Source organism: Urocampus carinirostris, chromosome 10 (assembly GCF_059441175.1).
Source record: "Urocampus carinirostris isolate Australia breed hairy pipefish chromosome 10, RoL_Ucar_1.0, whole genome shotgun sequence".
Classification (NCBI taxonomy): Eukaryota; Metazoa; Chordata; class Actinopteri; order Syngnathiformes; family Syngnathidae; genus Urocampus; species Urocampus carinirostris.
Genome location: NC_142358.1, coordinates 8,654,139 through 8,679,477, shown reverse-complemented (window position 1 = coordinate 8,679,477; position 25,339 = coordinate 8,654,139). Strand labels below are relative to the sequence as shown.

Here is a 25,339-nt window from a genome sequence, read left to right as displayed (position 1 = left end):
CACTGCTACGCAGACGACACTCAACTATATCTTCCATTGGAGGAATCTGCCACACTAAACTGTGGAAATTTGGAGGCCTGCCTCATTGAGATAAAAGAGTGGATGTCACTCAATTTCTTGCGTCTTAACTCTAAAAAGACCGAAATGTTAGTCATTGGTCCATCTAAATGCCGTGACTTATTCTCGAAAACTGCTGTGAACATTGACAAATGTCACATCACACAGAGTGACTCAGTTAAAAATTTAGGTGTCATATTTGACCCTGATCTATCCTTTGAAACGCAAATAAAGAAAATTACGCTTTCTTCCATCTTCGTAACATTGCTAAAATTCGTTCTATACTGTCCCAGTCGGATGCGGAAATTATAATTAATGCGTTTGTTACCTCCCGTCTCGATTACTGCAATGCACTACTCTCTGGTCCCCCGAAGTCTAGAATCAAGTCTCTTCAGCTGGTACAAAATGCCGCAGCGAGGCTTTTAATTAGGACAAAAAAGTCTGATCACATCACACCGATTTTGGCTAACCTGCATTGGCTCCCAGTTAGCCTTAGATGTGATTTCAAGGTTCTCTTAGTATTATACAAAATCATACATGGACTTGCTCCCTCTTATCTTTCAGAACTGATTTCCCCCTATGTCCCGGTCCGAAGCCTACGTTTTGAGAGTGCCGGTCTTCTGGTGATCCCAAGAGCAAAAAAGTGTTCTGCTGGTTCGAGAGCATTCTCCATCCGGGCACCGGTGCTGTGGAATGCTCTTCCCCCTGAGATCCGATCTGCAACCTCAGTGGAAATGTTTAAATCTAAGCTTAAAACTCATTTCTACTCTATAGCATATGAATAACCTACTCTTCTCGTCGGCTCCAGAGCAGGGGAATGTACAATAATATTCTGAAAAATAGTCTGTGTAATATAGTGTAATAATCTGTGAAGCCCTTTGAGACTCTTTGTGATTTAGGGCTATACAAAAAAAAATGACTTGACTTGGATAAAAGGCTATTATACACTAATTGACTTGAGAAGCTGAATGTTGGTTCTATTTGAATAATTAAGGCTTGGTCAGTAAGCTCCTGTTTGCTGAAAGCGCAACAATGAACGAGACTATGACTATTGAGACAAAAAATATATATATAATTTTTTGTGTGTTTAGGTACCCAGTGCTCCTATCCATCGAAAACCACTGCAGCATCCAGCAGCAAAAGAAAATCGCCCAATACCTGAGGGAAGTATTTGCAGACAAGTTGGACGTTGGCCACGTGCTTAGCAGAGAGTCCACAACACTACCCAGCCCTCAAAGCCTACAGGGGAAGATTCTCATTAAAGTAAGTGGAAAGCCGTGATAAAAGATAAAAATAAATATGGAAATTAGAGGCAGGTTTAGGGTTATCATTGTCCAGCAGGTGGAAAATATTCAATTTGTAAGAAATTTTACAAGCACCCCAGCCTAAATATAATTGCAATTCTATCGGCATGAAGGCAGATGAAAAAAAATGTTATGTGAAGAATAATATAAAGGGTAATGAGAACTGAGCAATGTCAGAAATGTAACAGAAATAAAATATATTGGGCGCGTAAGGGTGGTGATTGGGGGGGCTCCGCGCATGGATGGGGGCTTGTAAAACAAACAGTATTATCGTAATATCAGTTAGATGATTATTGCACTCTTTAGTACACAATAACAACAAACATTATCCAATATCTTATTCATCGGGTTGGGGATGAGATCTTGCCCCAAGTGGAGGAGTTCAAGAATCTTGGGGTCTTGTTCATGAGTGAGGATAGGATGGAACGGGAGATGGACAGACGGGTCGGTGCAGTGTCTGCGGTCGTTCGGACCCTGTACCGGTCCGTCGTGGTGAAGAGGGAACTGAGCCGAAAGACAAAGCTCTCGATCTGCCGGTCGATTTACGTTCCTACCCTCACCTAAGGTCATGAACTGTGGGATATGACTGAAAGAACACGATCACGGATACAAGTGGCTTAAATGAGTTTCCTCCGCAAGCGGGGAAGTATCTTACAGACATAACTCTACGTGTACATAAAACCACCCAAAATAAAACCAAAACAGTTGATATGTTATAGTGTGAAAAATGCCATAAAGAGTTTACTGTACTTCAATATAAAATATTATGAAAATCTTATTAACTATCCACAACATTTATTTGTTTAACTTTCATTTATTTAACATGGTCATCGTCATAAGCAGAAATAGTCCAGTATTTAGTTATACTTTCGCAATGTTTTAAATTGATATTAAATTAATTTATCTACAAAATCATTAAATGTAGGACAACATTTTAATTGGTCCATTTTCAATGAGAGAACAAGCCAGTGATATTTCAACCAAAAGAGCTTATTTGTGCAAGATTATCATTGCTATTGTTATGATCTTATTCCCAACTGTGACACATTCAGATGAATAGCAGGGATAGTTGTGTTGTAAAAAATGTCTTTAATGTGAGCTTTGCATGAATAATAGAGCTGCTCATTAATTGGAAATTAAATATTCAGTTGTCAATATCTCGCTGGGATATTAGGATGACACAGAAATGATTCTCTGTGCTTGTTAATTCAGGAAGGTTTAATTTAAATGAGAAAGAACGCTCTTCGGTTTGGATTATTGGTTCTCTTCAGTGGTTACAAAGCCTACAATTGTTCAAGTAATTATTGTAAACCTTCCGGAATTTGATTTTCTTTGTAACATCATTGATTCTTCCATTAACTCATTTTTAGGGGGTCAAAGAAGACCACACTATTGATTTTGGCCTATCATCATTGAATTTAAAATGTTGGCATTGCAAGGCAGTGGTGTCCAAACCACTGCCTGGTCTGGGGGCCATTGGTGGCCCACCATCAGTGTTGGAAATAACGGAGTTTTAAATAACGCCTCTACGTAACGAGTTCTATTTTTCAGTAACGGGGTAATCTAACTAATTTCTTTTTCCGCTGTTATTGTTACTGATGGTCAAAAGGGCCGCGTAACTTGTGTCTTTCGTGAACAAAACGGCTCTATGAGCCATCCTTTGGAGGTGGGAGCTGGTTCCCCACCAATCGAGAGCCAGTTCCTTTCGGGACGCTATGGTTACCTTGTAATGGGCTCTATGTATTTTTTTCAGGGATTCTGTGCTTTTGACTTTGAATTTGTTGAGTATAAAAAAGGTTGAAATTGTTTTGTATTTTCTTTTTCTTCTGTAGACTTATAAATATTTTAATTTGTTTTCTGTGGTTTTCCGCATTAACGTTTAAGTGTTAATTTTGCTTTGTTTCCCTTTTTAAGTCATTCATAATAATACATCATGCATGGTAATACTTGGATTAAAAAACAAAAACAACTCAAGACCTATTTGTTAGCCGAAAGAGCTCTTTCTATTGAGCCAAGCCGAAAAAGATGGTTCTCCAAAAAAAGTCGGAATCCCCATCTCTACAACAATATTCTTTACAGTTTATTTTTGTTGCACATCAAGTGTAGGACAAATCTGTTTCTGGCGAGGTACAATAAGTATGACAAGGTTCTATAACACAACTACCCGTCTGTTCTTCTCTTTATCAACTGACTCGTATACTGCTCAAAAGATTTCAAATTCTTTGACATACAACTTTTTAAGGAAATAGTTACTTTTCCTGGTTACTAGTTACTTTTACTATAAAGTAACTTAGTTACTAACTCAGTTACTTTTTGGGAAGAAGTAGTGTGTAATTATAACCAATTACTTTTTCAAAGTGACGTGCCCAACGCTGCACACCATGCATTTTTCAGTGGCTCAAAATACTTCCTTTAGAAAACAGTCATTTCATATTGTCTAAAAGAAAATACAGGACTGTCTCAAAAAAAAATAGAATATTGTGATAAAGTACCTAACCTTTGCAATGCAATAAAAAATAAAAAATGTCATACATTCCGAATTTATTTCAAATCGACTGAAATGTCGGGGGCCTTTTATCCTTTTATATTGCTTGTAACGGCTTACTGACTATTAGGATACTTTATTATGATATTTTATGATTTTATGATGGCATATTTGCATATATCTTTATAGAATCTTGGCATTCTTGCATAAACTCGACTCTTAGCTGACTCAAGTAGTCAGGAACCAACGGAGGTGAAAGGCAGATATAACAATGTGGTACTACCAGACTCCATACTAATACAAAAAGGGCATAAAAAGAAAAAAAAATAAAGCAAATAATAATTTGGCACAAAAGAATATAAGCCATTTTTAGTGTATCTGCTCTTTGAATGATAGTCAATACCAATCACAACCGTTTAACAACCAGCAAAGAAAAGTAGTATGCCAATAAATAAATGCAATATTAAGGAAAATATATTGAAATTCAAAGAAATTCAAGATTTGAGTATCGGTCTGGAAAACGTAGTATTGAACACCCGTAATAAATATATATTTAATGCTTAAGCATATATAATATATTCTAAGTTTCTTCTGACAAGAATTCATTGATTTAAGACGGCAAAGGCTCACGTTACCGGACTCAAAAAAACAAAGCGAGAGCCTCAATACACATTTAGTGTTAAGGTGGCCCGCAGGGCATGAAGAAATTTATTGTTGTCCGGCGAAAAAAATACGCCTTAATCTCTTTCAAGTAAAGATCTAAAATAGTAAAAAAGCAGTATTGACTTTTTTGATTCCTCCCTAAACTCGTCAGCGACCCTAGAGAAGATAAAGAAAACGGCAAACAAGAAGTAGCTGAGCGCCAATAAAACGTGCTAAGATGTCAAACGAGATCCGGCAGAGTTGGCAATCGATATTTTGGGGGGGTGAGGGTGAGAAAATCTCCTTCCTCCCACTCTACACCCCGCTTGAACGGAAGAGCCTTTCCTGGGGAGCTCTCCTAGTTCTGCATTCGTGTTTATGTAGGAATGTGCCCGTGTTGGGGAAAACAAGCCAGTGACTCATTTTGAGAAGCACGCCTTCTCTTTAAACGCAGCGTGCAAACGCTTTTATTTTTTTATTTGTTGCTGTTATGTTACTCTGCCAGCCACCTCATTTTTATTTTAGAGAATAGATTAAAAGAATAAAAGAATAGTCATGTTGTGATTGTTTTATCTATATTTATATTTATATTTTATAACATTTTAGATTTATTACTTATTCTTACAATTACTACTTTATGATAATTATCATTCAATCAGAAGTTATTTTCTATTTCGATCATACATTTTTTCCAAATTATGTTCTGGAATCATGGCATGTGTTTGTTAGATAATTACAAATTAAAAGCATTAGATCAGACCATTAGAATCAGTTTTTAATATTTGATTATTATGTTGATTTGACAATTTAGGTCTAAGAAAATTATTTTCATTTCAGTCGCTGTATTATAAAACAGGATAATTTTCATGTTAACATTGTAAAACGAGAAAACATACCAATTTGTCGTCATCATTCTTCAAAATACATTGTTCTCTTGATTCTCGTGTTAATCAGTTCCAGAACCACCCGTATTAAGTCAATTTCCGCAAAGTGGGAACCCCCCACTGTATGTGAAAATCCGCGAAATAGCCACCCCTATTTTTAGATTGCACTCTGCTGGACAGCGCTTGCACCAGTAGTCAACTGGTGATAATGGATTCTGACCAAAACCTTGCAGTTCATTTAAGGAGGGCTACAATGACCTACTTTTGCGCACCAACCTCCCCTCAGAAAACACTCTGCCAGCCTCTGCTTGCTCTCAACAATAGTTGACCAGGGATGATGGATTGCGGCCACAACTGCATGTAATTATCGGAGTGCCATAATGTCACACCTCCCGCCCTCTGCCCATCCCTGCTCCCAGCAATATGGAATTAGCTATAAAGGATCGCGGCGGCACGAGTGCAGTTAATTTTTATAGGAAATACAGTAACGGCAGAAAAAAGCCACCACACCTAACAAATGCAAACTCCGCTGGTCCCTGCTCGCACCAATATGCGATTGGGGATAGTGAACCGCGGCCAAAATTGCAGTTATTTAATTTAAGGCGAGCCTCAATGGCATGCTTCAGCGGGCCAGACCGAAAAAAGTGCTCTGAGTCCACAACCATGCATTTTATTTTTGGCAAGTCAAAACAGCAAACGGGCCTTCTTCTGGTCCCTGCTCTTAACAGTATGCAATAGGGGATAATGAATCGTTGCCGTACAAACGTAGTTCAAGTTGGGCGGAAATACAGTAACTGCAAAACCAGCCAGCAAGCCGGGGAATCTCAACTTTGCTGGTCTCTGCTTCCATCACAATGTGATTGGACATAATTGATAATGCCCGCATGAGTTTAATTTGCTTTTTAGTGGACAGAACCAAAAAAAATAACCTAGCCTCGACGAAAGTTGCACTCTGACAACCCTCGCTCTTAGGAATAGTCAACTGAGGATAATACAACTGTGCATTTAATTTTAGGTGGGCTAAAACAGCAGGTCATTTAAAAAGGGGCCTTCTGTGCTCACAGCAATATCCTCAGCATGAATTTTTATCAATTAGGATTGAAAAAATAAAAAATAAACACCAGGCCTCTTGTTTGCAGCAACATGCAATTGGGGGTAATAGATAACTGCCGCATGAGTGTAAACCAAATATAGGTGGACACAATGGCAAAAAGAGCCGCCTGGCCTGGCAAATACCCTATTTTCCGGGCTATAAGTCGCAGTTTTTGGTCGGGGGTGCAACTTTCTCTCCGGTGAGACCCGTGTGAAATTATTAACACATTATTATATCATTGAGTTTTATGTTTTTATGACCGGTACTTTATACCATTCCATATGTTATTTTCAAACTGAACCGCGAGAGGGCGCTCTAGGCCTGTGTTAACAATTTCAACCTTGACAGCAACGTGAAAGCGGAAAGAGAAATTCGGCGCATCATCTATATCCAGGAGTTGTTTACTTATGACACCATAGATGAAGATTTGATTAGATTTAATGACTTGGAGTAAAGATAATATTTTAGCAAGCATGTTCTTTATGCTAGAGTTATCTGAATAAGTATTAATATTTTAAGTCTTTACTGACAAGCTTGTCTAAGATATGCACGTACGTGTAACGTTATTATACCGTGCTCTCTATTCATTTAAATTGCCTTTTAAGATGACATGTATGTTTTTGGTGATTGATATTATCAAAGAAATCTCCCCCAAAAATGGGATTTATACTGCCACTTATACATGTTTCTACCTTCTTAAATACAGAGGCTCCCTTACTTACGACCATTCAACTTACGAAAAACGACTGATACGTTTTTTCAGGATGTCGAAAAATATCCGGAAATTGCTGTAAGTTAGAGTTTGTATTGTGTGCACCTTTTTTGAGTACAAGACGTTACTGTAGTGCTTCTTTCCACCACTACCAGCATGTGGCGCTGTGAGAGGTCACCCAGCATTCACCTGGAAGAAAAAAAATGCTTCCTCTTCCTATTTTGTGTGTTAACATTCTATACTGTATCTCCAGTGCTCTAAGAACTTTGACATTTTTATGTTAAATATCCCTTGCATCCATTCAATATGTTTGGTGAAAGGTGTAAAGAAAAGGTGAGCCGTTTGATTTGAAATGAAAGTGGAATATGGAAGCTTGATGCTGTTGAGAAAATGGTTGGATCTCTTTTTTTTCGGCCACTTTTTCCCACGGGGGAGGAAGTTGCCTAACTGTTGAAGCTCATCTTCCAAAAGTAAGTTAAACTTAACTTTATTTATCTTTATATAGCATATTATTTTAAGAAATGTTTATTTTTAGTACAAAACAATACAGGTTACTTATACAAACCTTAAACATACTTATATACACCTTAAACATACATTTCATACAAAATACAACACTGAAGCAACTTACAAACCAATTGAAGTGACAAAAAATCGTCCGTACGTAGGGCGGAGTCTGTATGCATTTTTGGCTGGGGCGACTTGTACTCCGGAGAGACTTAAAGTCCGGAAAATGCAGTAAGACCTCTGCCAGCTGCAGCAACATACGATCAGGGATAATGGATTGCGCAATATTACGGCGAGGGGACACTGTTTAATCACATGTCTTGGACATTTCTTTTTCTATTTGTTTGACCCCACGCAGGGCAAACGTCTCCCCGCATATTTGTCGGCCGACGCGGAGGAAGGTGAAGTGTCGGATGACGACAGTGCCGACGAAATCGAGGACGACTTCAAGCTGAAGCACAGCAACGTGAGACACTCTGATCCATTCTCTTTATTAATATGACAGAAAGCAGGACAGCGCTTCCAATCATTTGTCACATGGTTCCCCAGTGTGACTAAATATGGCATTTCTAGCTGGCGGCGCCTGGGCCGCAGATGCCACTTTGCATGAGCTGAGCGCTTTTTAAAGCCGCAGTAGCAGCTTACCTCTGACAGAGGGATTTTTACTTCTTTTTGTAATGTACTAGCGGAAGCTCATTAAAACTGCGATGAGATGAGCATCTTTTCCTGTTGACTTAAGGTTCGTGGTAGCGGCATCCAATGTGTGATAATTAACTCACTGTATGGTGTTAGCTAGATTCACACCCAGGGCCAGCCCAAGGCATAAGCTAGCTAAGCGGTTGCTTGGGGCCCCGCAACGACTAGGGTCCCCCAAGATTGGTTAACTTTTTTGGTGCTAACAATGTCCCCATTGGCACTTTGTGTGTCCACTCAAAAATGCTTCTACAGAAATACAACAAAAATACTACACAATAACTACAAAACTAAACATCAAATACTGTATAGTGCTGCCAGCAGTATCCTTGTGTAGAAAATAAAACAATAATAAGTAAAAGGAATATGATACATAAATGCCCAATGTAACGTGTTGATACAGAGTATTTAAATAGTGCTACATAAAATACACATTGTAATAAAAACAGGGTAATATGCAATGTGGGGGTGTGGTTTAATGTGGGCTTTTACTCCCCCGGGTGGAGTTAAAGAGACTCATGGTATGAGGAAGAAATGATCTCCTCAGTCTGTCCGTGGAACAAGACTGTGATAGCAGTCTGTCTGTCGCTGAAGCTGCTCTTCCATTTGGAGATAATGCTGTGTAGTGGATGTGATGAATCGTCCATGATTGACCGCAGCTTTTTCAGTGCCCGTCTCTAATATACTACTTTGCTCTAATCGTGGTCGTTCCAAAACCAATTTGATGAAACTAATCCTTTTAAAATAAAATAACATGTCCCATGCGGCCCCCGACTCCAAATAGTTGCCCTACCCTGGAGTAGAACATGGAATGAGTCCTAGTAGGTATGCAAATTTAGAAGTAATAGGGGGCCCTTAATATAATTTTTCTTAGGGCCCCATGAAGGCTTGGGCCTGTCCAGTTCACACCAAACAGTAAATTCTATATATTGAATTATTTCCCCCCCAAAAATGCAAGTGAACTAGGTAAATTCTACCACACAATGGACGTATATTAAAACGGCTTCTAAATAGTGTTGGTTTTCTAGTGTTCTAAGTTTTAAACTTTTTTTTTAACAGAAAATCCATTAAGATATGAAATAATCAAATAAAAATATTTGTTTTTTTCATAAGGGTATATTTAGAGGTTACAACGCAACAAAATAAAGTACTTAACAAAACCAAAAAAATATTAAAAAGTAATATTTTGAGTAAAAAAAAGACAATTAGTTATATACGTACTATATATGATTTTATTTTTCTGGTTTTTATTCTGCAAAAAATATTTTCAATAATAATTGTAATTTTTATAATTGCAAAACATTTAATCGTGTTATTCAAGTAAAATATGAACATTTATTCTTAAAACAGCCCAATTATCTTTTCTAGAACATGGTATTTTTGTCTTATCTTGGTGGAAATTATTTAGATAGATAGATAGATACTTTATTCATCCCCGTAGGGAAATTCACACTTCCAGCAGTCTACCCTGTTGTTTATTAACAGATGAACATGATGCCCGAGGGGTGCTTGTAGCGAAGTGGATGACGTCACGCCAGTCCAAAAATTCGACATCCCTGCGGCAGATGGAAAACTTTTCTTTGCGAAAATCCAGGGATACACCACCTCGTGTTAGCAAGTCCGCCTCCTCTCCGATTTCCCCCGGCTTTCGTGTCTCTGTTTAGCGGCATTGAAGCCGGATTGCTCCGGGTAGCTCCGGGTGGCTACACGTTAGCGTCCGGAATGCTAAACGTGAGCCACGTTTCCGCAAAACACAGCAACTGCGCTCCCTGTGCGCTTCGATGTTTTCCAAAAGCACTCGATGGTCTTATTTGGTCGTGAGTTCGCATTTACCATGATTACGGATGGTACCGAAGACTTATAACGCCGCTAGCCGCTTCGCTAGCTCCGGCTTTTCCTCCACGATAGGCCCCTTCATCACGCCGGCACGAGAATTCTTTAGGGCAAGGAGTTGAAATTCCTTGAATACACGCATTTCTTGTGCGTTAAAACCCATGTCCATAGGATAGAAGTAATCCATAGTGTAGTTGTCAAAACGGGAAGAAAAAACACCGAAGATAGGAGCAAACAATAAAACAATAGGGCAGCTGCTGGAAAAGGCAGCCGCTCGTGGCAGCGCCGCTTTGATCTATGATTTATTACAATTATCTACCATCTCCGTTATAAGACAGATTTTCTTAGTACTTATTCTTGTTTTGTCGCATTTTTCCCCAAGAAGTAGATAAAATATCATGAGACAGGAAAAACGTAATTAAAATGAGTAAACATTTATGGATAAAAAATATTTTTGTAGACTACATTTATTTTAGGATTTTTTTAAAAATAAGATAATGATAAACTGATTATATTTCATAGTCCTGGTTTAAAAATGTTTTTTTTTTGCTAACTTTGACTGCTACTATCTTAAATATATTTCATACTTTAAAACAAATACTTTAATAAACGCATTTAAAATGAGCAATAATATTTGAGACGATTTTATCATGTGAGAAAAATATTTTCCTTCCTTAAAAAACCATATATAATCCAAAACATGAAAAAAACATTTTTGTTAGAAGTACGTTGTATATACTATACAAAAATAATGATTTCAAATAATACGTTTTTTTTGGCACATTTGTCCTTTGATAGTTACGTGTTTTGCCAACACATTTTTAAAATAGTATCCACTAAAGAAACCTTAAAGAAAACTAATAATTCGGATCTGCAAAAAAAGTATGTGAATGGAATCAGGATAGCTGTATGTATGTCTGTTATCTACCTTTGTCCATATCAGATAGTCTTTCTTTTTAAACTGTCATTTTCTTATTTTACAACAAAAAAAGGAAAAGTGTGTAAATTTGATTTTCTAACACATGCTTCTAATTATATGCTTTGTTTAAAAGCAAACTCTGCTGTTCAAAAGGGGTATCCCCACAAAATAATTTTTAGACAAATCCTCAATCTATTCTATGCTGTCATTTTCCCCCTCCACCCTGGTTAGGCCAACGACCACCATCACCAAGTGGAGTCTCACATCAGGAAGAAACTGGACTCCCTCTTAAAAGAAGCCCGCATAGGCGACAAAGAAGACACCGACAGCTTCAGTATCCGGGCTCTCTTGAGGGCCACACACCAAGGCCTTCAGAAAAACCTCCGCCAGGTACATAACACAACTTCAAGCCACAAAAAGCCTGCTGAAATGGCTCAAAAGTTGCAAAAAAGTATGTAGCGATGTTACTTAATATTTCATTTCCCCACTTTGTTAGTGCTATTTATACAGTGCTATGAAAAAGTATTTGACCCCTGCTTGAATTCAGTGCTTTTTGCATATTTATCACTTACAAAAGTTTCAGATCACCACAACAACTTTAGTATTACCAAACCTGTCAACCTCCACGGCTCCATGCCCTTGCAAACTGTCGTATTTTCCCTTACAAAATACAAAAAAATCTTACACCATATTTTTTAAAACGTGTTTATTAATGTCGCAGGGCACACAGGGACAGACAATTTGCTCGCTCATTCACACCTAGGGCCAATTTGGACCGGCCAATTAACCTGACATGCATGTTTTTGGAATGTGGGATGGAATGTTATATTGTACATGTGTTTCGTTATATCATATATTTTGTAATTACCATTGTGTTGTGAGATACTGAGTTGCTCGACATGAATGAGGTTTATTATAAAAAAAGTTCAAAAATGAAGTAGCTTGGACGTTCACTGTAGAAGGAAAAAATACATGCAAATATTATTAAGTAGAATTATACATTTTCTTATTCAAATTATTAATTAATTTTCTCCATTAGATTATTATCGGTAAGATACTGATTAAAGGGTTAATCACAAACCTGTCTTTTTTCATTTTCTCCTTTTATACTTCCTTTTTTCCTAACTTCTTTATACAACATAATAATTCGTAATATAATGCATCAAAGCTCTCTCTAATGAGTTCTTTAAAAACAGACGGACTTCTTTTCATTACACAAACTACCACATGAAATCCGAAGCGGCAGACGCATGCGCACAGTAGCATCAAACCGTTCGCTTCGTTTGCAACGGAAAAAAAATGATACAGAGATAGAGGCTACCGCGGCAAACTGGTTTGACTTGATTGATTTGCGGTTTCGTGATAGTCGGTGTATACCGGATGGTACCCATAATTGACAAATTTGCGTTTTTCCGTACAGATTTTCTTGTACGTCGTACACGTCTTAAAATGCATAATAAACGTACTTTGAACGGCAAAAACGAACAGGTTGACAGGTATGTATTACACAGAGACAATGCAACTAAATTAAGAATGCAGTTTTGAAATGTTGATTCGATTTATGAAGGCACAAAAAATGAAAACCTATCATTCCCTATGTGGAAAACCTATCCCCCTTTGTTAAATCGCAATATAACTGTGACTAACCACAGTTTTGTGAAAGCTAAGTTCAATTCTACAGGCTTCACCCAAATTGATTGCCACCACATGTGTTGAATCAAGCAATAACTTAAATTGAATCTGTTTGACAAGTGAAGTAGGCTAAAAACACAATTGACATGCCACAATTCAAAGAAATCCCAGAAGAAGAAAAAAATAAGTGATCGATCAGTCTAAAAAAGGTTACAAAGCCATTTTAAAGGTGGTAGGGCTCTTGTGAACCACCTTCCTAAGAGTGGTCGACAAACCAAGATTACTCCAAGTGCAATGACGGCTCATCCAGGAGGTGACATAGAAACCTCGAAAAACATTCAAGGAACTGCAGGCTCGCTGGCCACAGTTAAGGTTCATTACTCCACTATAAGAAAGATTCTGGCCAAAAATGGCAACAATGGGAGCGATCCCAGGCGAAAACCACTGCTGTCACAAAAAAACAGAGTCATCTCACATCTGCCAAAAATCCTTTTGATTATCCTCAAGACTTTTGGTGAAACATTCTGTGGATTGATGAGCTAAAAAATAGAACTTTTTGGAAGGTCTGGCATAAAAATGGCATAGCCTTTGAAAAAAACAATATGATGCCAGCAGTAAACCATGGTGGTGGCAGTGTCGTGGTCTGGGGCTGCCTCATGACCAGTACAACTTGTTGTGGTTGACAGATTAAAAATTTCTCGTAATTACCAGAAGATCCTAATGGAGAACTTCCGGCCATCAGTTTGTACCCTTAAAACTCAAGCGCGCTTGGATCATGCAGCCGGACAACAATCTGAAACACACCAGCAAGTCCAACTTTAATGGCTCAAATACGAAACAAAATTAAGGTTCTGGAGTGACCAAGTCAAAGTCCGGATTCAAATTTAATTGAAATGCTGTGGTGTGCAGTTCATGCTAGAAAAGTTTGAAAAGGAGAATGGGCCAAAATTCTTATTTTCGTTTATTTCTTATTTTAATAAACAGTTTTTTTATAGGCTCACAATGGATTTTGTTTTTGCAGAACTCCAGAGGGGTCCTTAAGAAATCTCAAAGCCGATCTTTCATCAGCACTCTGAAACAGAAGGTGAGTGTGTTTTGATTTATGAGCTCGGTTTCTCACAGGAGTTCAGCTAATGAACTGATTTCGTTATAATATCCGCCGATGTCTGCTGTACTGGGTACACACGCGAGGATTGTGTGTGATGCACGCAATGGATAAATTATTCATATGAGCAGGATGTACAGTATATACTGATTGAAGATGCTCTTCTTAAAGGAGCGATTGCTCTACATAAAGCTTCTTAAAGGTTGAGTTATGTGGGGGAAAGCGTTGCACGTGTTTCAATTGGCATCATGGTGCAGATGGACTGCTAATCTTATTTAGTATTATTTGTTTCTTAGTCTCTTTCTTAGTCCGCTTCTTTTTAATTTCTGTGTGTTCTATTTTAGGTTTTTATGTCTTCTTAGTCCGCTCCTTATTCTTCTTCTTAATTTTTCCATTTTTCTTAGTCTTGTTATTCCTTTTGGTTTTCTTCTTGTTTTTAGTCCTTTACATAGTTTTCTTTTTTGGTCACATTCTTTTTAGTTTTCTTCATCTTCGTCTTTTTCTTAGTCTTTTCCTCAGTATTTTTATTAGTCTTCTTTTCCTCTTAGTATTTTTTGTTTCTAGTCTTTTTTCCTTTTAGTCTTCTTCTTAGTTGTCTTCTTTTTAATCTTCATTTTCTTCCTCTTAGTCTTCTTCCTTTTTGTTTGTGTTTTCTTCTTCCTATTCTTTTTCTTATTTTTTTTTATTCTCCCAAGACTCCTTAGTTTTGCCTTATTTTGAGTCTTCTTTTTAGTCTTCTTTTGTTCTTAGTCTCCTTATTTTTCTTCTTCTTGGTCACCTTCCGTCTTCTTAGTCTTTTTCTTCTTAGTCTTCTTCGTTTCTTCCTAGTCTTTTTTTTTTTTTTTTCTTATTTTCTTTTAAGACTTTTTTTCTTCTTAGTATTTTTCTTCTTAGTCTTCTTCTTAGTTTCCAGTGTAGTCTTCCTCCTAGTTCTCTTCTTCTTCTTAGTATTCTTCTTTTCAGTCTTCTTCTCTTTGGTCATCTTTTTCTACTTCTTTTTTTAGTCATTTATTTTGATTTGTATTTTATTTAAGTATATTTAAAAAAAAATTTTTAAATTAATTTGATTTTAATTTAAAAATATTGGATTTTATTCTATTGCATTACATTATCTTGAGCTATTTCTAATATGCACACCATTGCAGTGTATTGTATAGAAAAAGATGCAGATTTCTTGCCTTTTTATTTACCTGCTCAAGTTTGAGTTATTTTTTTCTTTGTTCTAAGAATAGCGCTCATTTGCATTCTGCTCGCCTTCCCTTTGTACATTCTCAATTGTGCGTGCACGCATCGGCTCGAGTAATTTGCTGGCAAGGTGTCGTAATTGCGGTGACCCGAGCTTGGCCCTCTTCTCGACCGGACTCTTCAGCTCACACAAATGCACACTTCACCGGGCATTCATTCCCCCAGGGACCTAATTCCTACAAGGACACAACACAAGTACAAGGAAAATATGTCGCCTATTATATGGTGTGTAATATTCTAAACAGAGGCACTCCAAATCGCGGCTGACCTGCCAAAGCGGGGAAAAGGACGAGGACGAGCAGGAAACATCATCACGGGACGCCGGGGGGCAGTTTAACAGGTGAATTTTGCAAAATCACGACTTCTTTGGTGGTGTAGCTCCCTCCTGCTTGTTTCTGTCTAAAATTCCAAATGCTTGGATTCATATTGATGATTGTATTGTGCCAATGTACCCACTGAAATAAGCAACCCCATATTACTAAGAATACATAGTAGATAATATAACATTGACTGTGTACAAAATTCAACCCAACTGCCATATTGCCTGGTTACATGTTAAAATTGAACTTGTGTTGTCTTAATGTACAGTGGGGCAAATACGTATTTAGTCAATCATTAATTATTCAAGTTCTCTCACTTGACAATATTAAAAAGGACTGTCATTTTTAACATCGGAAACCTCAACCATGTCGGACAAAATATGAAGAAAAGAAAAACAATGTGTTACTGCTGTTCGTGTAACCTCTCTTGTGGACAATGTCTTTTATGCAGATAAGAAGTTAAAACAGGCGCCAATAATACAGGTAACGAGTAAAGCTTGGTTAGACCTTGTTGGAAGTTGGACCTTTTTGACAGCTAAAAATCTGGCTTGTTTGTAGGTGCCCAAATACTTATTTTCCACTCTAATATGGAAATATTTTTTTTTTTAAATCAAACGCTGTGATTTTCTGTTTTTTCCCCCAACAATCATTGTCTCATAGTTTAGGTCTATCTATGTTGACAATCATAGGTCTCTCTAATCTGTTCAAGTAGGAGAGCTTGCAGGAATGGTGGTTGACTAAATACTTATTTGCCACACTGACTGTGCTTTTCAGTCATCACGTGTGAACCATGCAGAACACCTCATGCTGTCTTTAGATTAAGCATCTGCCCACCTTTGCAAACTCTAGGGATTGATTTTTTTTTTTTGCCGCCGCAGTGTTTGTGTCTGTGTGTGGTAAAATGTACTTCATGCAGACAGTAGGAAATGAATAAACCTAAACTAAATGGTCACTTTTATTTGAATTATTGTTTGGAAAGAAATTGAAATGAGAGAAAAATATTCAGAATTTTTTTGAAGAGGCGTAAAAAAATAAAAATGTCAAAACATTATAAAATAATTAATTAATATTCTTTTTTATAATACAGGAAATGTCGATATGATTTGTTAAAAAAACATAACAACAATAATGAAATAAATTATATTGTTAATAATACAACTTAAAAAGACAGTGTGTATTATTTAGCTCCCTCAAGTTGTAAAAAAAAATATATATTTGTTAAAAAAACAACAATATTTTTTCTAATAATACGGTAAAATACATTAGCTCTAATATTAACAATGGTATTTTTTAATACTTGTTGGTCGAAAAGGGAGCTCACATAACTATCTGCCACTTTGCTGTTTGGGTACCCAAAAACTTCAAAGAGGATAGGCAAAAAATGAGAAGTAAAATGGTGCACTTTAATCACTTTGCATCTCTAGAGTTTGTATTCCCCTATCTGCCTTTTAGTACTCATTTTCAGTTGTTCAACACCTTACAGGGACATCTTGTGGTTAAATAATAAACACTGCCTCTTTAATTACAATGCGTTTAATAAAATAATATTATTATTATTACATTCTTTATTATCATTATTATGTATTTTTACGCATATTGTTATTCCTTATACTATTGGTCCTGATTGCGATTATTATCAATGAAAAAAACAACTAATGGAAATGCTTTAATTGTACGTTGAAAAAATATTAAGAAAAGTGGCGGGCAGCGCAGTGTGCGGCACAGTTTGGGGCGGCAGTGGCTCAGGAGGTATACCGCTCGTCTTGGGATCAAGAGATCGCAGTTCGAATCCCGGCTCCTTCGTGTTACATGTCGAAGTGTCCTTGGGTAAGACACTGAACCCCTAATGTCCCAATAAGCAGGTTATAGTGCCTTACATGGCTGCACGGCCGCTATTGGGAAATGTGAAGCTATATAAATGCAGATCATTTCATTTTCATTTCATTTCACAGTTCTGAGGTCGTGAGATCAAACCTCTTGTGTGGAGTTTGCATATTCTCCCCGTGCTTGCCTGGGTTTCCTCCGGGAACTCTGGTTTCCTCCCACATTCCAAAAACATGCATGTCAGGTTAATTGGCCGGTCCAAATTGGCCCTAGGTGTGAATGAGCGAGCAAATTGTCTGTCCCTGTGTGCCCTGCGACTGGCTGGCAACCAGTTCAGGGTGTCCCCTGCCCACTGCCCGAAGATGGCTGGGATGGGCTCCAGTATCCCCGCGACCCTACTGAGGATAAGCGGTGTGGATAATGGATGGATGGATAATGGATTAAGAAAAGTGACTAGAATTCATTAAACATTTTTAATTTGGATTTTAAATTATTATTGATATTATTGTTATTGATTTGTTTATGTTTATTGTTCATTTTTGTCACTATCCTTATTATTATTATTATTTTTATTATAAAAATGAAAATGCTTAACAAATCTTAAAAAATATATATTTTCTTACTAATACAAATATTTTACTTATTGAAGAATAAAACTGTCATTATGGTAAAATGCTTGAATAGCATTAAGAAAAGAACTATCAATAAAAGTAAATAGCAGCATTTATAGGATATATTAAAGAAACATTTTAAATCCTGGGAGAGACATCAACTATTATTATTATTGTTACTATTAAAGTGAAAAAACCTTCCTGTCCAAACAAAATTTTGAGGGGGGGGAAATAATACTAAAAAGACTTTTCTTAGAATGAAAGAGTTATCATCTCATCTCATTAGCCGTACCGTTTATCCTCATTAGGGTCGCGGGGGTGCTGGAGCCCGTCCCAGCTATCTCCAGGCAGTGGGCAGGGAACACCCTGAACTGGTTGCCAGCCAATCGCAGGGAGAGTTATCATGATGTGATAAATATTTCATTACATATAACAGTCAATTTGGTGGCCTTACACTGCATTTTCGAGTGATCTGAATTTTTTATTGACAATACCTCTAACACTTATTTATTTTACTACAGGATTTTTTTATATTTTTTAAAAATTGTATTTTAGTTAATCTATTTATGTTCGTGTTAGTGAAAGACTACTTACAATTTTGTATTTTATGCACTGTGGGTGTTCTGAAAGGCGCTTCAAAATATATTGTATTTTTATAGTTTTATTTTTAGCATTATTACATGAATTTTATTTCCCAAAACAGTGCAATTTGAATGTGTTCCTGATGGTTTCAATACTCCTAATTCTTCTGCCTCTGACTTTGGTCTAAGTCTTTTTTGTTTTTATTTTGTTAAATCGTCTTGAAACCTGAATATAAGTCTACTATGATACTTTTTAGAATAGTAAACACTTCAACTCTACAGAAGGATTTCTTTTTTTTTTTTATGAAATAAACAAATTGTCCATGATGCTTCAACAGTTCTGTTTTTTTCTTATAGGGGAGGGAGAAAAAGGAAGACGATGAAACTGAGTCGAGATTTATCAAACTTGGTTGTTTTCACCAACTCGGTGGCCTCGCAGGAGTGTCTCAACGAAGGTGCAGATAAAGGAAACAATGGTAGCGCCGCGGCATTTTCGAATCCCATTACACCAACACGTTTTTTGTTTGCAGGCACGCCGGGCGACGTGTTGTCGTTCAGCGAGACTCGAGCTCAGTCGCTGGTCAATCATCGAGCCGAACACTTTCTGACTTTCAATCAGAGGCAACTGTCGCGGATTTATCCCTCGGCATATCGTATCGACTCGTCCAATTTCAACCCGCAGTTCTACTGGAACGTCGGCTGTCAGCTGGGTAGACCCGTCTTTGCTTGTCTGATGGCTGACAACAAAATCGATTTGTGACGCTGAAAATATATTTTGGAGATATCGATAATCGGGTTGATACAAATGTAGTTCTTTAAGATGTTTTTTCCAAGTTATTCGATTATAGAATATTGTATTTTATAGAATATGAGTCATGATTAATGGGAGGTCTTCATTGACTTGAAAAGCTCCATATAAATGCAAGACATTTACCATTAAGAAAGAAAGAAAATGTAAAAGTAACACTTACAGAATAAGTCGCATATTTGGGGAAAATGTATTTGATAAAATCCAACACCAAAAATGTACCTGTCATCTTGAAAGGCAATTTAGAATAAAAAAGAAAATGGAGAATACTGTACAGATGCTCCCCGACTTAAGACCATTCGACTTGTGGAAAACGGTAGATACGAACATTTTTTTCGTAATGTAGAAAAATATCCGGACATTGCTGTGAGTTAGATTTGGTATTGTGTGCACCCTTTTCCGAGTAGAGGACAGAAAATAAAGTATTTTCGATTTTTGTTGTTGTTTTTGTTTTTTTGTTTTGTTAAACTTTACAAACATCACCATAACAATTTCCTTGGTGGTCACGTTAAATATATGTTATAAAAACTAAATGATTAACATTGTTCTCTTTTGCCTGCGTCCCTGCGTCCTAGACGCATTATTTTTGCTGGGGACGCATCGGTCAAATCAACGTGCGTCCCCGGGACGCAACTTTTTGACACGAAATTGTCATTATCATTTTTTAACAAAGATTTACCGCACTCCAAACTGTTCAGATAGTCCTTTTCGTGAGGCAGATCCACCATTGTTGTTTTGGTCTCTTTTTTTTAAATTTTTTTTTTTAAGCATTTTTGAAGGGGCGTCGCTACTTCGCCGATTTTCACTTTTCGTGGGTTGTTTTGGTCCCCATTAACTGGGTCTGAAAAATAATAATAATAATAAAAAAAAATAATAATAATTTAAGCATTTTTGAAGGGGCGTCGCTACTTCGCGGATTTTCACTTTTCGCGGGTGGTTTTGGTCCCCATTAACCGCGATAACTGAGGGATTACTGTATATACAGTATATATATATATAAATATATATATATATATATATATATATATATATATATATATATACATACAGCAATTGCGCTGTAGTTGCTAATGCTAGCAATTAACATTGCTAATGTGGCCTTTAGCTTTAGTGACCTATAGTTCTTCAGTAACTTGAGCGCTAATACTGGCGGCTAAAGGTGCTCAAGTCAACACTTTAATTAATCACTTGGACCTGTTTGTATGTTTTCCTTTTAGTTGCACTCAACTACCAGACTGAAGGCCGAATGATGCAACTCAACAGGGCCAAGTTCATGGTGAACGGTGGCAGTGGATACGTCCTCAAGCCCCCGCCCATGTGCAAAGGTAAAACTGAGTCAAGTCAAGTCATTTTTATTTGTATAGCCCTTAATCACAATTAGTCTCTAAGGGCTTCAAAGTTATTACATATAAGAAGTTTAGGTTACTCGTATGCTATAGAGTAGAAGTGAGTTTTAAGCCTAGATTTAAACATTTCCACCGAGGTTGCAGATCGGATCTCAGGGGGAAGAGCATTCCACAACACTGGTGCCCAGATGGAGAACGCTCTCGAACCAGCGGAACACTTCTTGGCTCTTGGGATCAACAGGAGACCGGCGCTCTCGGAACGAAGGCTTCGGGCCGGGACATAGGGAGAGATCAGATCTGAAAGATATGAGGGGGAAAGTCCATGTATGATTTTGTATAGTAGTAGGAGAACCTTAAAATCGCATCTTAGGCTAACAGGGAGCCAATGCAGGTTAGCCAAAATTAGGGTGATGTGATCGTACTTTTTTGTCCTTGTTAAAAGCCTCGCTGCAGCATTTTGTACCAGCTGAAGACTCTTGAGTCTGGTCATCGGAAGACCGGAAAGTAGTGCATTACAGTAGTCGAGACGGGAGGTAACAAACGCATGAATTATGATTTCCGCATCCGACTGAGAAAGTATAGGACGAATTTTAGCAATGTTACGGAGATGGAAGAAAGCGGTTCTAGTAATTTTCTTCACATGTGTTTGAAAGGACAGATCAGGGTCGAAAATGACACCCAAATTTTTAAGTGAGTCACTCTGTGTGATGTGGCAATTGTCCAAGTTCACTGCGGTTTTAGAGAATAAGTCACGGGACTTAGATGGACCAATAACTAACATTTCAGTCTTTTCGGGGTTAAGACGCAGGAAATTAAGTGACATCCACTCTTTTATCTCAGTGAGGCAGGCCTCCAAAGTTCCACAGTTTAGTGTGGCAGATTCCTCCATCGGGAGATAGAGTTAAGTGTCATCTGCATAGCAATGGAAACTGATATTATACTTGCGAATAATATCACCTAGTGGAAGCATATAAATGCTGAAGAGAAGGGGGCCAAGCACTGAACCCTGCGGAACACCACAAGTAACACTAAATGGCTCAGATGTCAATTCGCCATATTTAACGCAGTGTGTCCTATCTGAGAGGTAGGATCTGAACCATAATAGGACGCTTCCTGAGAGACCAATCCATTTTTCCAACCGTTCTAGCAAGATAATATGGTCCACTGTGTCAAATGCAGCACTAAGGTCCAGCAGCAGCAAAAGTGATGATGCGCCCGAGTCCATTGCCCGTAGGAGATCATTGGTTACCTTAATCAGAGCTGTCTCAGTAGAGTGGTTAGCCCTGAATCCTGATTGCATTGATTCAAAGAGATTGTTCTCGGACATGAAATCATTCAGCTGCTGTGCCACTACTTTTTCAAGTATTTTAGAAAGAAACGGTAGGTTTGACACAGGTCTATAATTACATAAGTTTCCTGGATCTAGGTTGGGTCGTTTCAGTGTGGGTTTAATGACGGCGGACTTAAAAGCAGCTGGAACTACACCTGAGGAGAGTGATATGTTTAAAATATTTAGAACTGCAAGAACGCCAAAAGAGACCTTTAATAAGTGAACCTGGAAGTGGGTCGAACTGGCAAGTCGTCGGTTTGGCCGTATTCACCATCTGTTTAAGATTATCGAGTGACAGTTCACTAAAACGGGACAAAATACCTAGACAGCCACCATGTCGTGCATCTAGAGATTTGAGTGCTTTAGTATGTGTTGAATTAATACTGTCTTTAGCAATTTCTTCCTGTATGCTTTGGATCTTCTTAGTAAAGAAGACCATTATGTCGTGGGCAGAATGGGTGGAGCTATCTGGGATAGTCTGTTGCCTTGTTAGCGATGCTACAGTGTCGAAAAGGACCTTGGGATTGTTCTTTTGTGACGCAATCACTTTCGAAAGGTAGGCTTATTTTGCAGAGGCCAGGGCCGCTTTATACTTCAACAAACTATCACACCAGATTTGATGGAAAACTTCAAGCTTGGTAGCGCGCCATTTTCTTTCAGATTTCCTGCATTCTCGTTTAAGGGATCTAGTTTCATCATTAAACCAAGGTGTGCGTCTTTTAGGTCGTGATTTATGCCGGATGGGCGCTGCTTAATCCAGGGCATTGGCCAGGGTAGCGTTAAATTCATTTAGGAGTGGTTCGATGGAGCCTATGTAGGAAGGAAAGGACGCAACTGCTCCTGGAAGAATATCGGAGAGCTCAGAAACTGTGCCCATGCTTATATTGCGTCCGGTGAATCCTTCAGTTTTTTTGGTACTACATTTAGCTAGCACCTCAAATGTAACTAAATAATGATCCGAGATAACTGTAGTACACAATAGCACCGCCATGTTTGAGGTTGAAACTCCTCGAGTCAGAACCAAGTCGAGCGTGTTTCCATCTTTATGGGTTGGCAAATCAACCAGTTGATTAAAACCAAAAGCATCAATTATAGACTGAAACGCAACAGTGAGTGAACTGAGTGGGGAGTTCATATGAATGTTAAAGTCCCCCATGATTATAATTTTGTCTGCATAGGTTACTAGTTCAGACAAAAGTTCAGCAAATTCGTCTAAGAAAGTTGTGTATGGTCCTGGTGCGCGATAGATAGTTATCACATAGATTGACAATGGAGAGGACCTCATAACAAGAGCCTCGAACGACTTGTGATTATTAGAGGTACGAGGAGTAAATTTGAGCGTTTTTTTTTTCAGAAATGAGCGCGACACCGCCACCCTTTTTCAACGTGCGTGCTATATGGCTACTCTCGTAATCTGGGGGAGAAGCATAATTTAGAGCTAAATACTCATCCGGGCGTAACCACGTTTCACAAAGACCAATACAGTTAAGTTTATAATCGCGAATAATATTATCTACAAGTAAAGCTTTAGGAGCGAGCGATCTAACATTCAAAAGACCGAATTTTAGCTTTGAATCATTTGACTTAGCTGTAGCCTTTGTAGAGATCGTCACGAGATGCCGGTTGTGTGCGTTGGGCTTCAGGTGTCGGTGGACTCGCAGAATCGACGAAGAAATGATGGTTGGATTAGACAGTAATATTTTGCTTACCTAATATTCTGTAAAAACATTTTTGCTGGGTTACTTTTCACTGGAGTTGATTTATACATACCAATGCTGTTTATCTTGCTAATCTAGCCTGGTGTGAATTGGTGGATTTCGTCTCAATCTTTCCATTTCATTTTATGGCACTACGCCTAAAACTTCTTCAGAAACAAATTCACTTAGGTCACCCGTACAGTCTCAAAAATCATTAATCTGCCCATCGCGGACCTCTCACACCTCAACAACAAAGCCATTATACGTATGGCTAGAACAATTACCAGGGACTCAGATCATCCACTACACAATTGCTATGTCCCTTATTCTAGTGCTGCACTTAACTGTCTGTATAAATCGTATCCACTCATCTGCATATCGATCTATAAGAGATCGATCGATCGATCGATCTCTTATAGACATACTATGGAAGTTAATTCGTAAGAAGAAGTCTACTTCCATATTTTCTTGCGAGTGCTAGGATGAATTTTAAGACATAAAAGCTGGTTTGAATCCCCACTAGCAACAATAAAAGATAGTGTGCTGGATACACTCTGGAGCGGCAGAAGTGTGTGAATAACTGGAGTTGGTCTAAGCTGGTGTAAATGGCCAAATATAGCGGCTAGCAAGGTAAGCTACTTAAAAGGCTAGTAAAAGACTGAATATCTAGTAATAACAATAGTTGGTCGCGGTGAACCGTAGCCTGCAGCCAAGTGGATAACATGATTGGCTAGAGATGGAAACTGTGGGGCTTTTTATAGAAGTTATGTTAACCTTCAATGACTGTTTGAGTGAGGGTATTTACATGGCAGCTTTAACGTTTGGCTGCAGCTTTAACGTTTGGCTTTTTCCGGCAGGCACCTTCAACCCATTTAGCGAGGATCCGCTTCCTGCCTGCCCCAAGAAGCAACTCGTTCTTAAGGTCATCAGCGGACAGCATTTGCCCAAGCCGCCCGATTCAATGCTTGGGGACCGTGGAGAAGTACTAAGAATATTTACAGAAAATAATACATCCATGTTTATTGTATATACTGGATATATCGATTTTTTGTTGCAGAACTTTCAAATAAGCACTTGAGGTCATTGATTTGTATCATAACTTTTTTTCAGATTATTGACCCATTTGTGGAAATAGAGATTATCGGTCTGCCTGTGGACTGCTGCAAGGAACAAACGCGTGTCGTTGATGACAACGGTAAAAAAAAAAAGAATCTGCTGAAATTATTTTTCCGGAAATATAGATGCTAAGTACAATCAGTTACAGCAGGTGGCAGTACAGCACAAATTAAAGGTTTTGAGATGTAAATAATGAGTGCAATAGCCTTGCTTACTAAAACCACTTTTTTCTCATATGAAGTAACGGTATTTATTTTTATATGTCTTTATGCATTCCAAAATGCCTAAAATAGAAATGAAATGTCTACATAAACAACAATAATTATGTAAATGTATAGATATAAATATGTACTTTAGTAAAGATAAAAATATAAAGCAATTTGAAAGCATTTACTGTACCAGAAATTCATGGCCGACTTATAAATGTATGATTTAGTTGACACTCAAAATAAGGAGAGAAAATATAAATGTATTTGAACTTGCAAAGGAGAACGGGAGAGGACTGAACAAATACCCTCAAGATGCAAAAATTGCAACCTGTTTTAAGTGTCTTTCCCTGAGCTCTTTTTTTATTAAATCTCCTAGGTCACAAAAA

General features: G+C 37.8%; 1 protein-coding gene across 1 annotated transcript in view; it reads left to right on the top strand.

Annotated features, from left to right (window-relative positions):
• Positions 1-25,339, top strand: part of plch1 (phospholipase C, eta 1) — a 102,878-nt gene that overhangs the window by 60,838 nt on the left and 16,701 nt on the right. The window contains exons 9-18 of the mRNA XM_088344948.1: positions 1,149-1,320; positions 8,043-8,150; positions 11,361-11,519; positions 13,783-13,845; positions 15,357-15,451; positions 18,805-18,902; positions 18,978-19,157; positions 20,473-20,580; positions 24,486-24,610; positions 24,739-24,823. Coding sequence (XP_088201074.1) covers positions 1,149-1,320; positions 8,043-8,150; positions 11,361-11,519; positions 13,783-13,845; positions 15,357-15,451; positions 18,805-18,902; positions 18,978-19,157; positions 20,473-20,580; positions 24,486-24,610; positions 24,739-24,823 — 1,193 coding nt within the window. The remainder of the gene's footprint in view (positions 1-1,148; positions 1,321-8,042; positions 8,151-11,360; positions 11,520-13,782; positions 13,846-15,356; positions 15,452-18,804; positions 18,903-18,977; positions 19,158-20,472; positions 20,581-24,485; positions 24,611-24,738; positions 24,824-25,339) is intronic.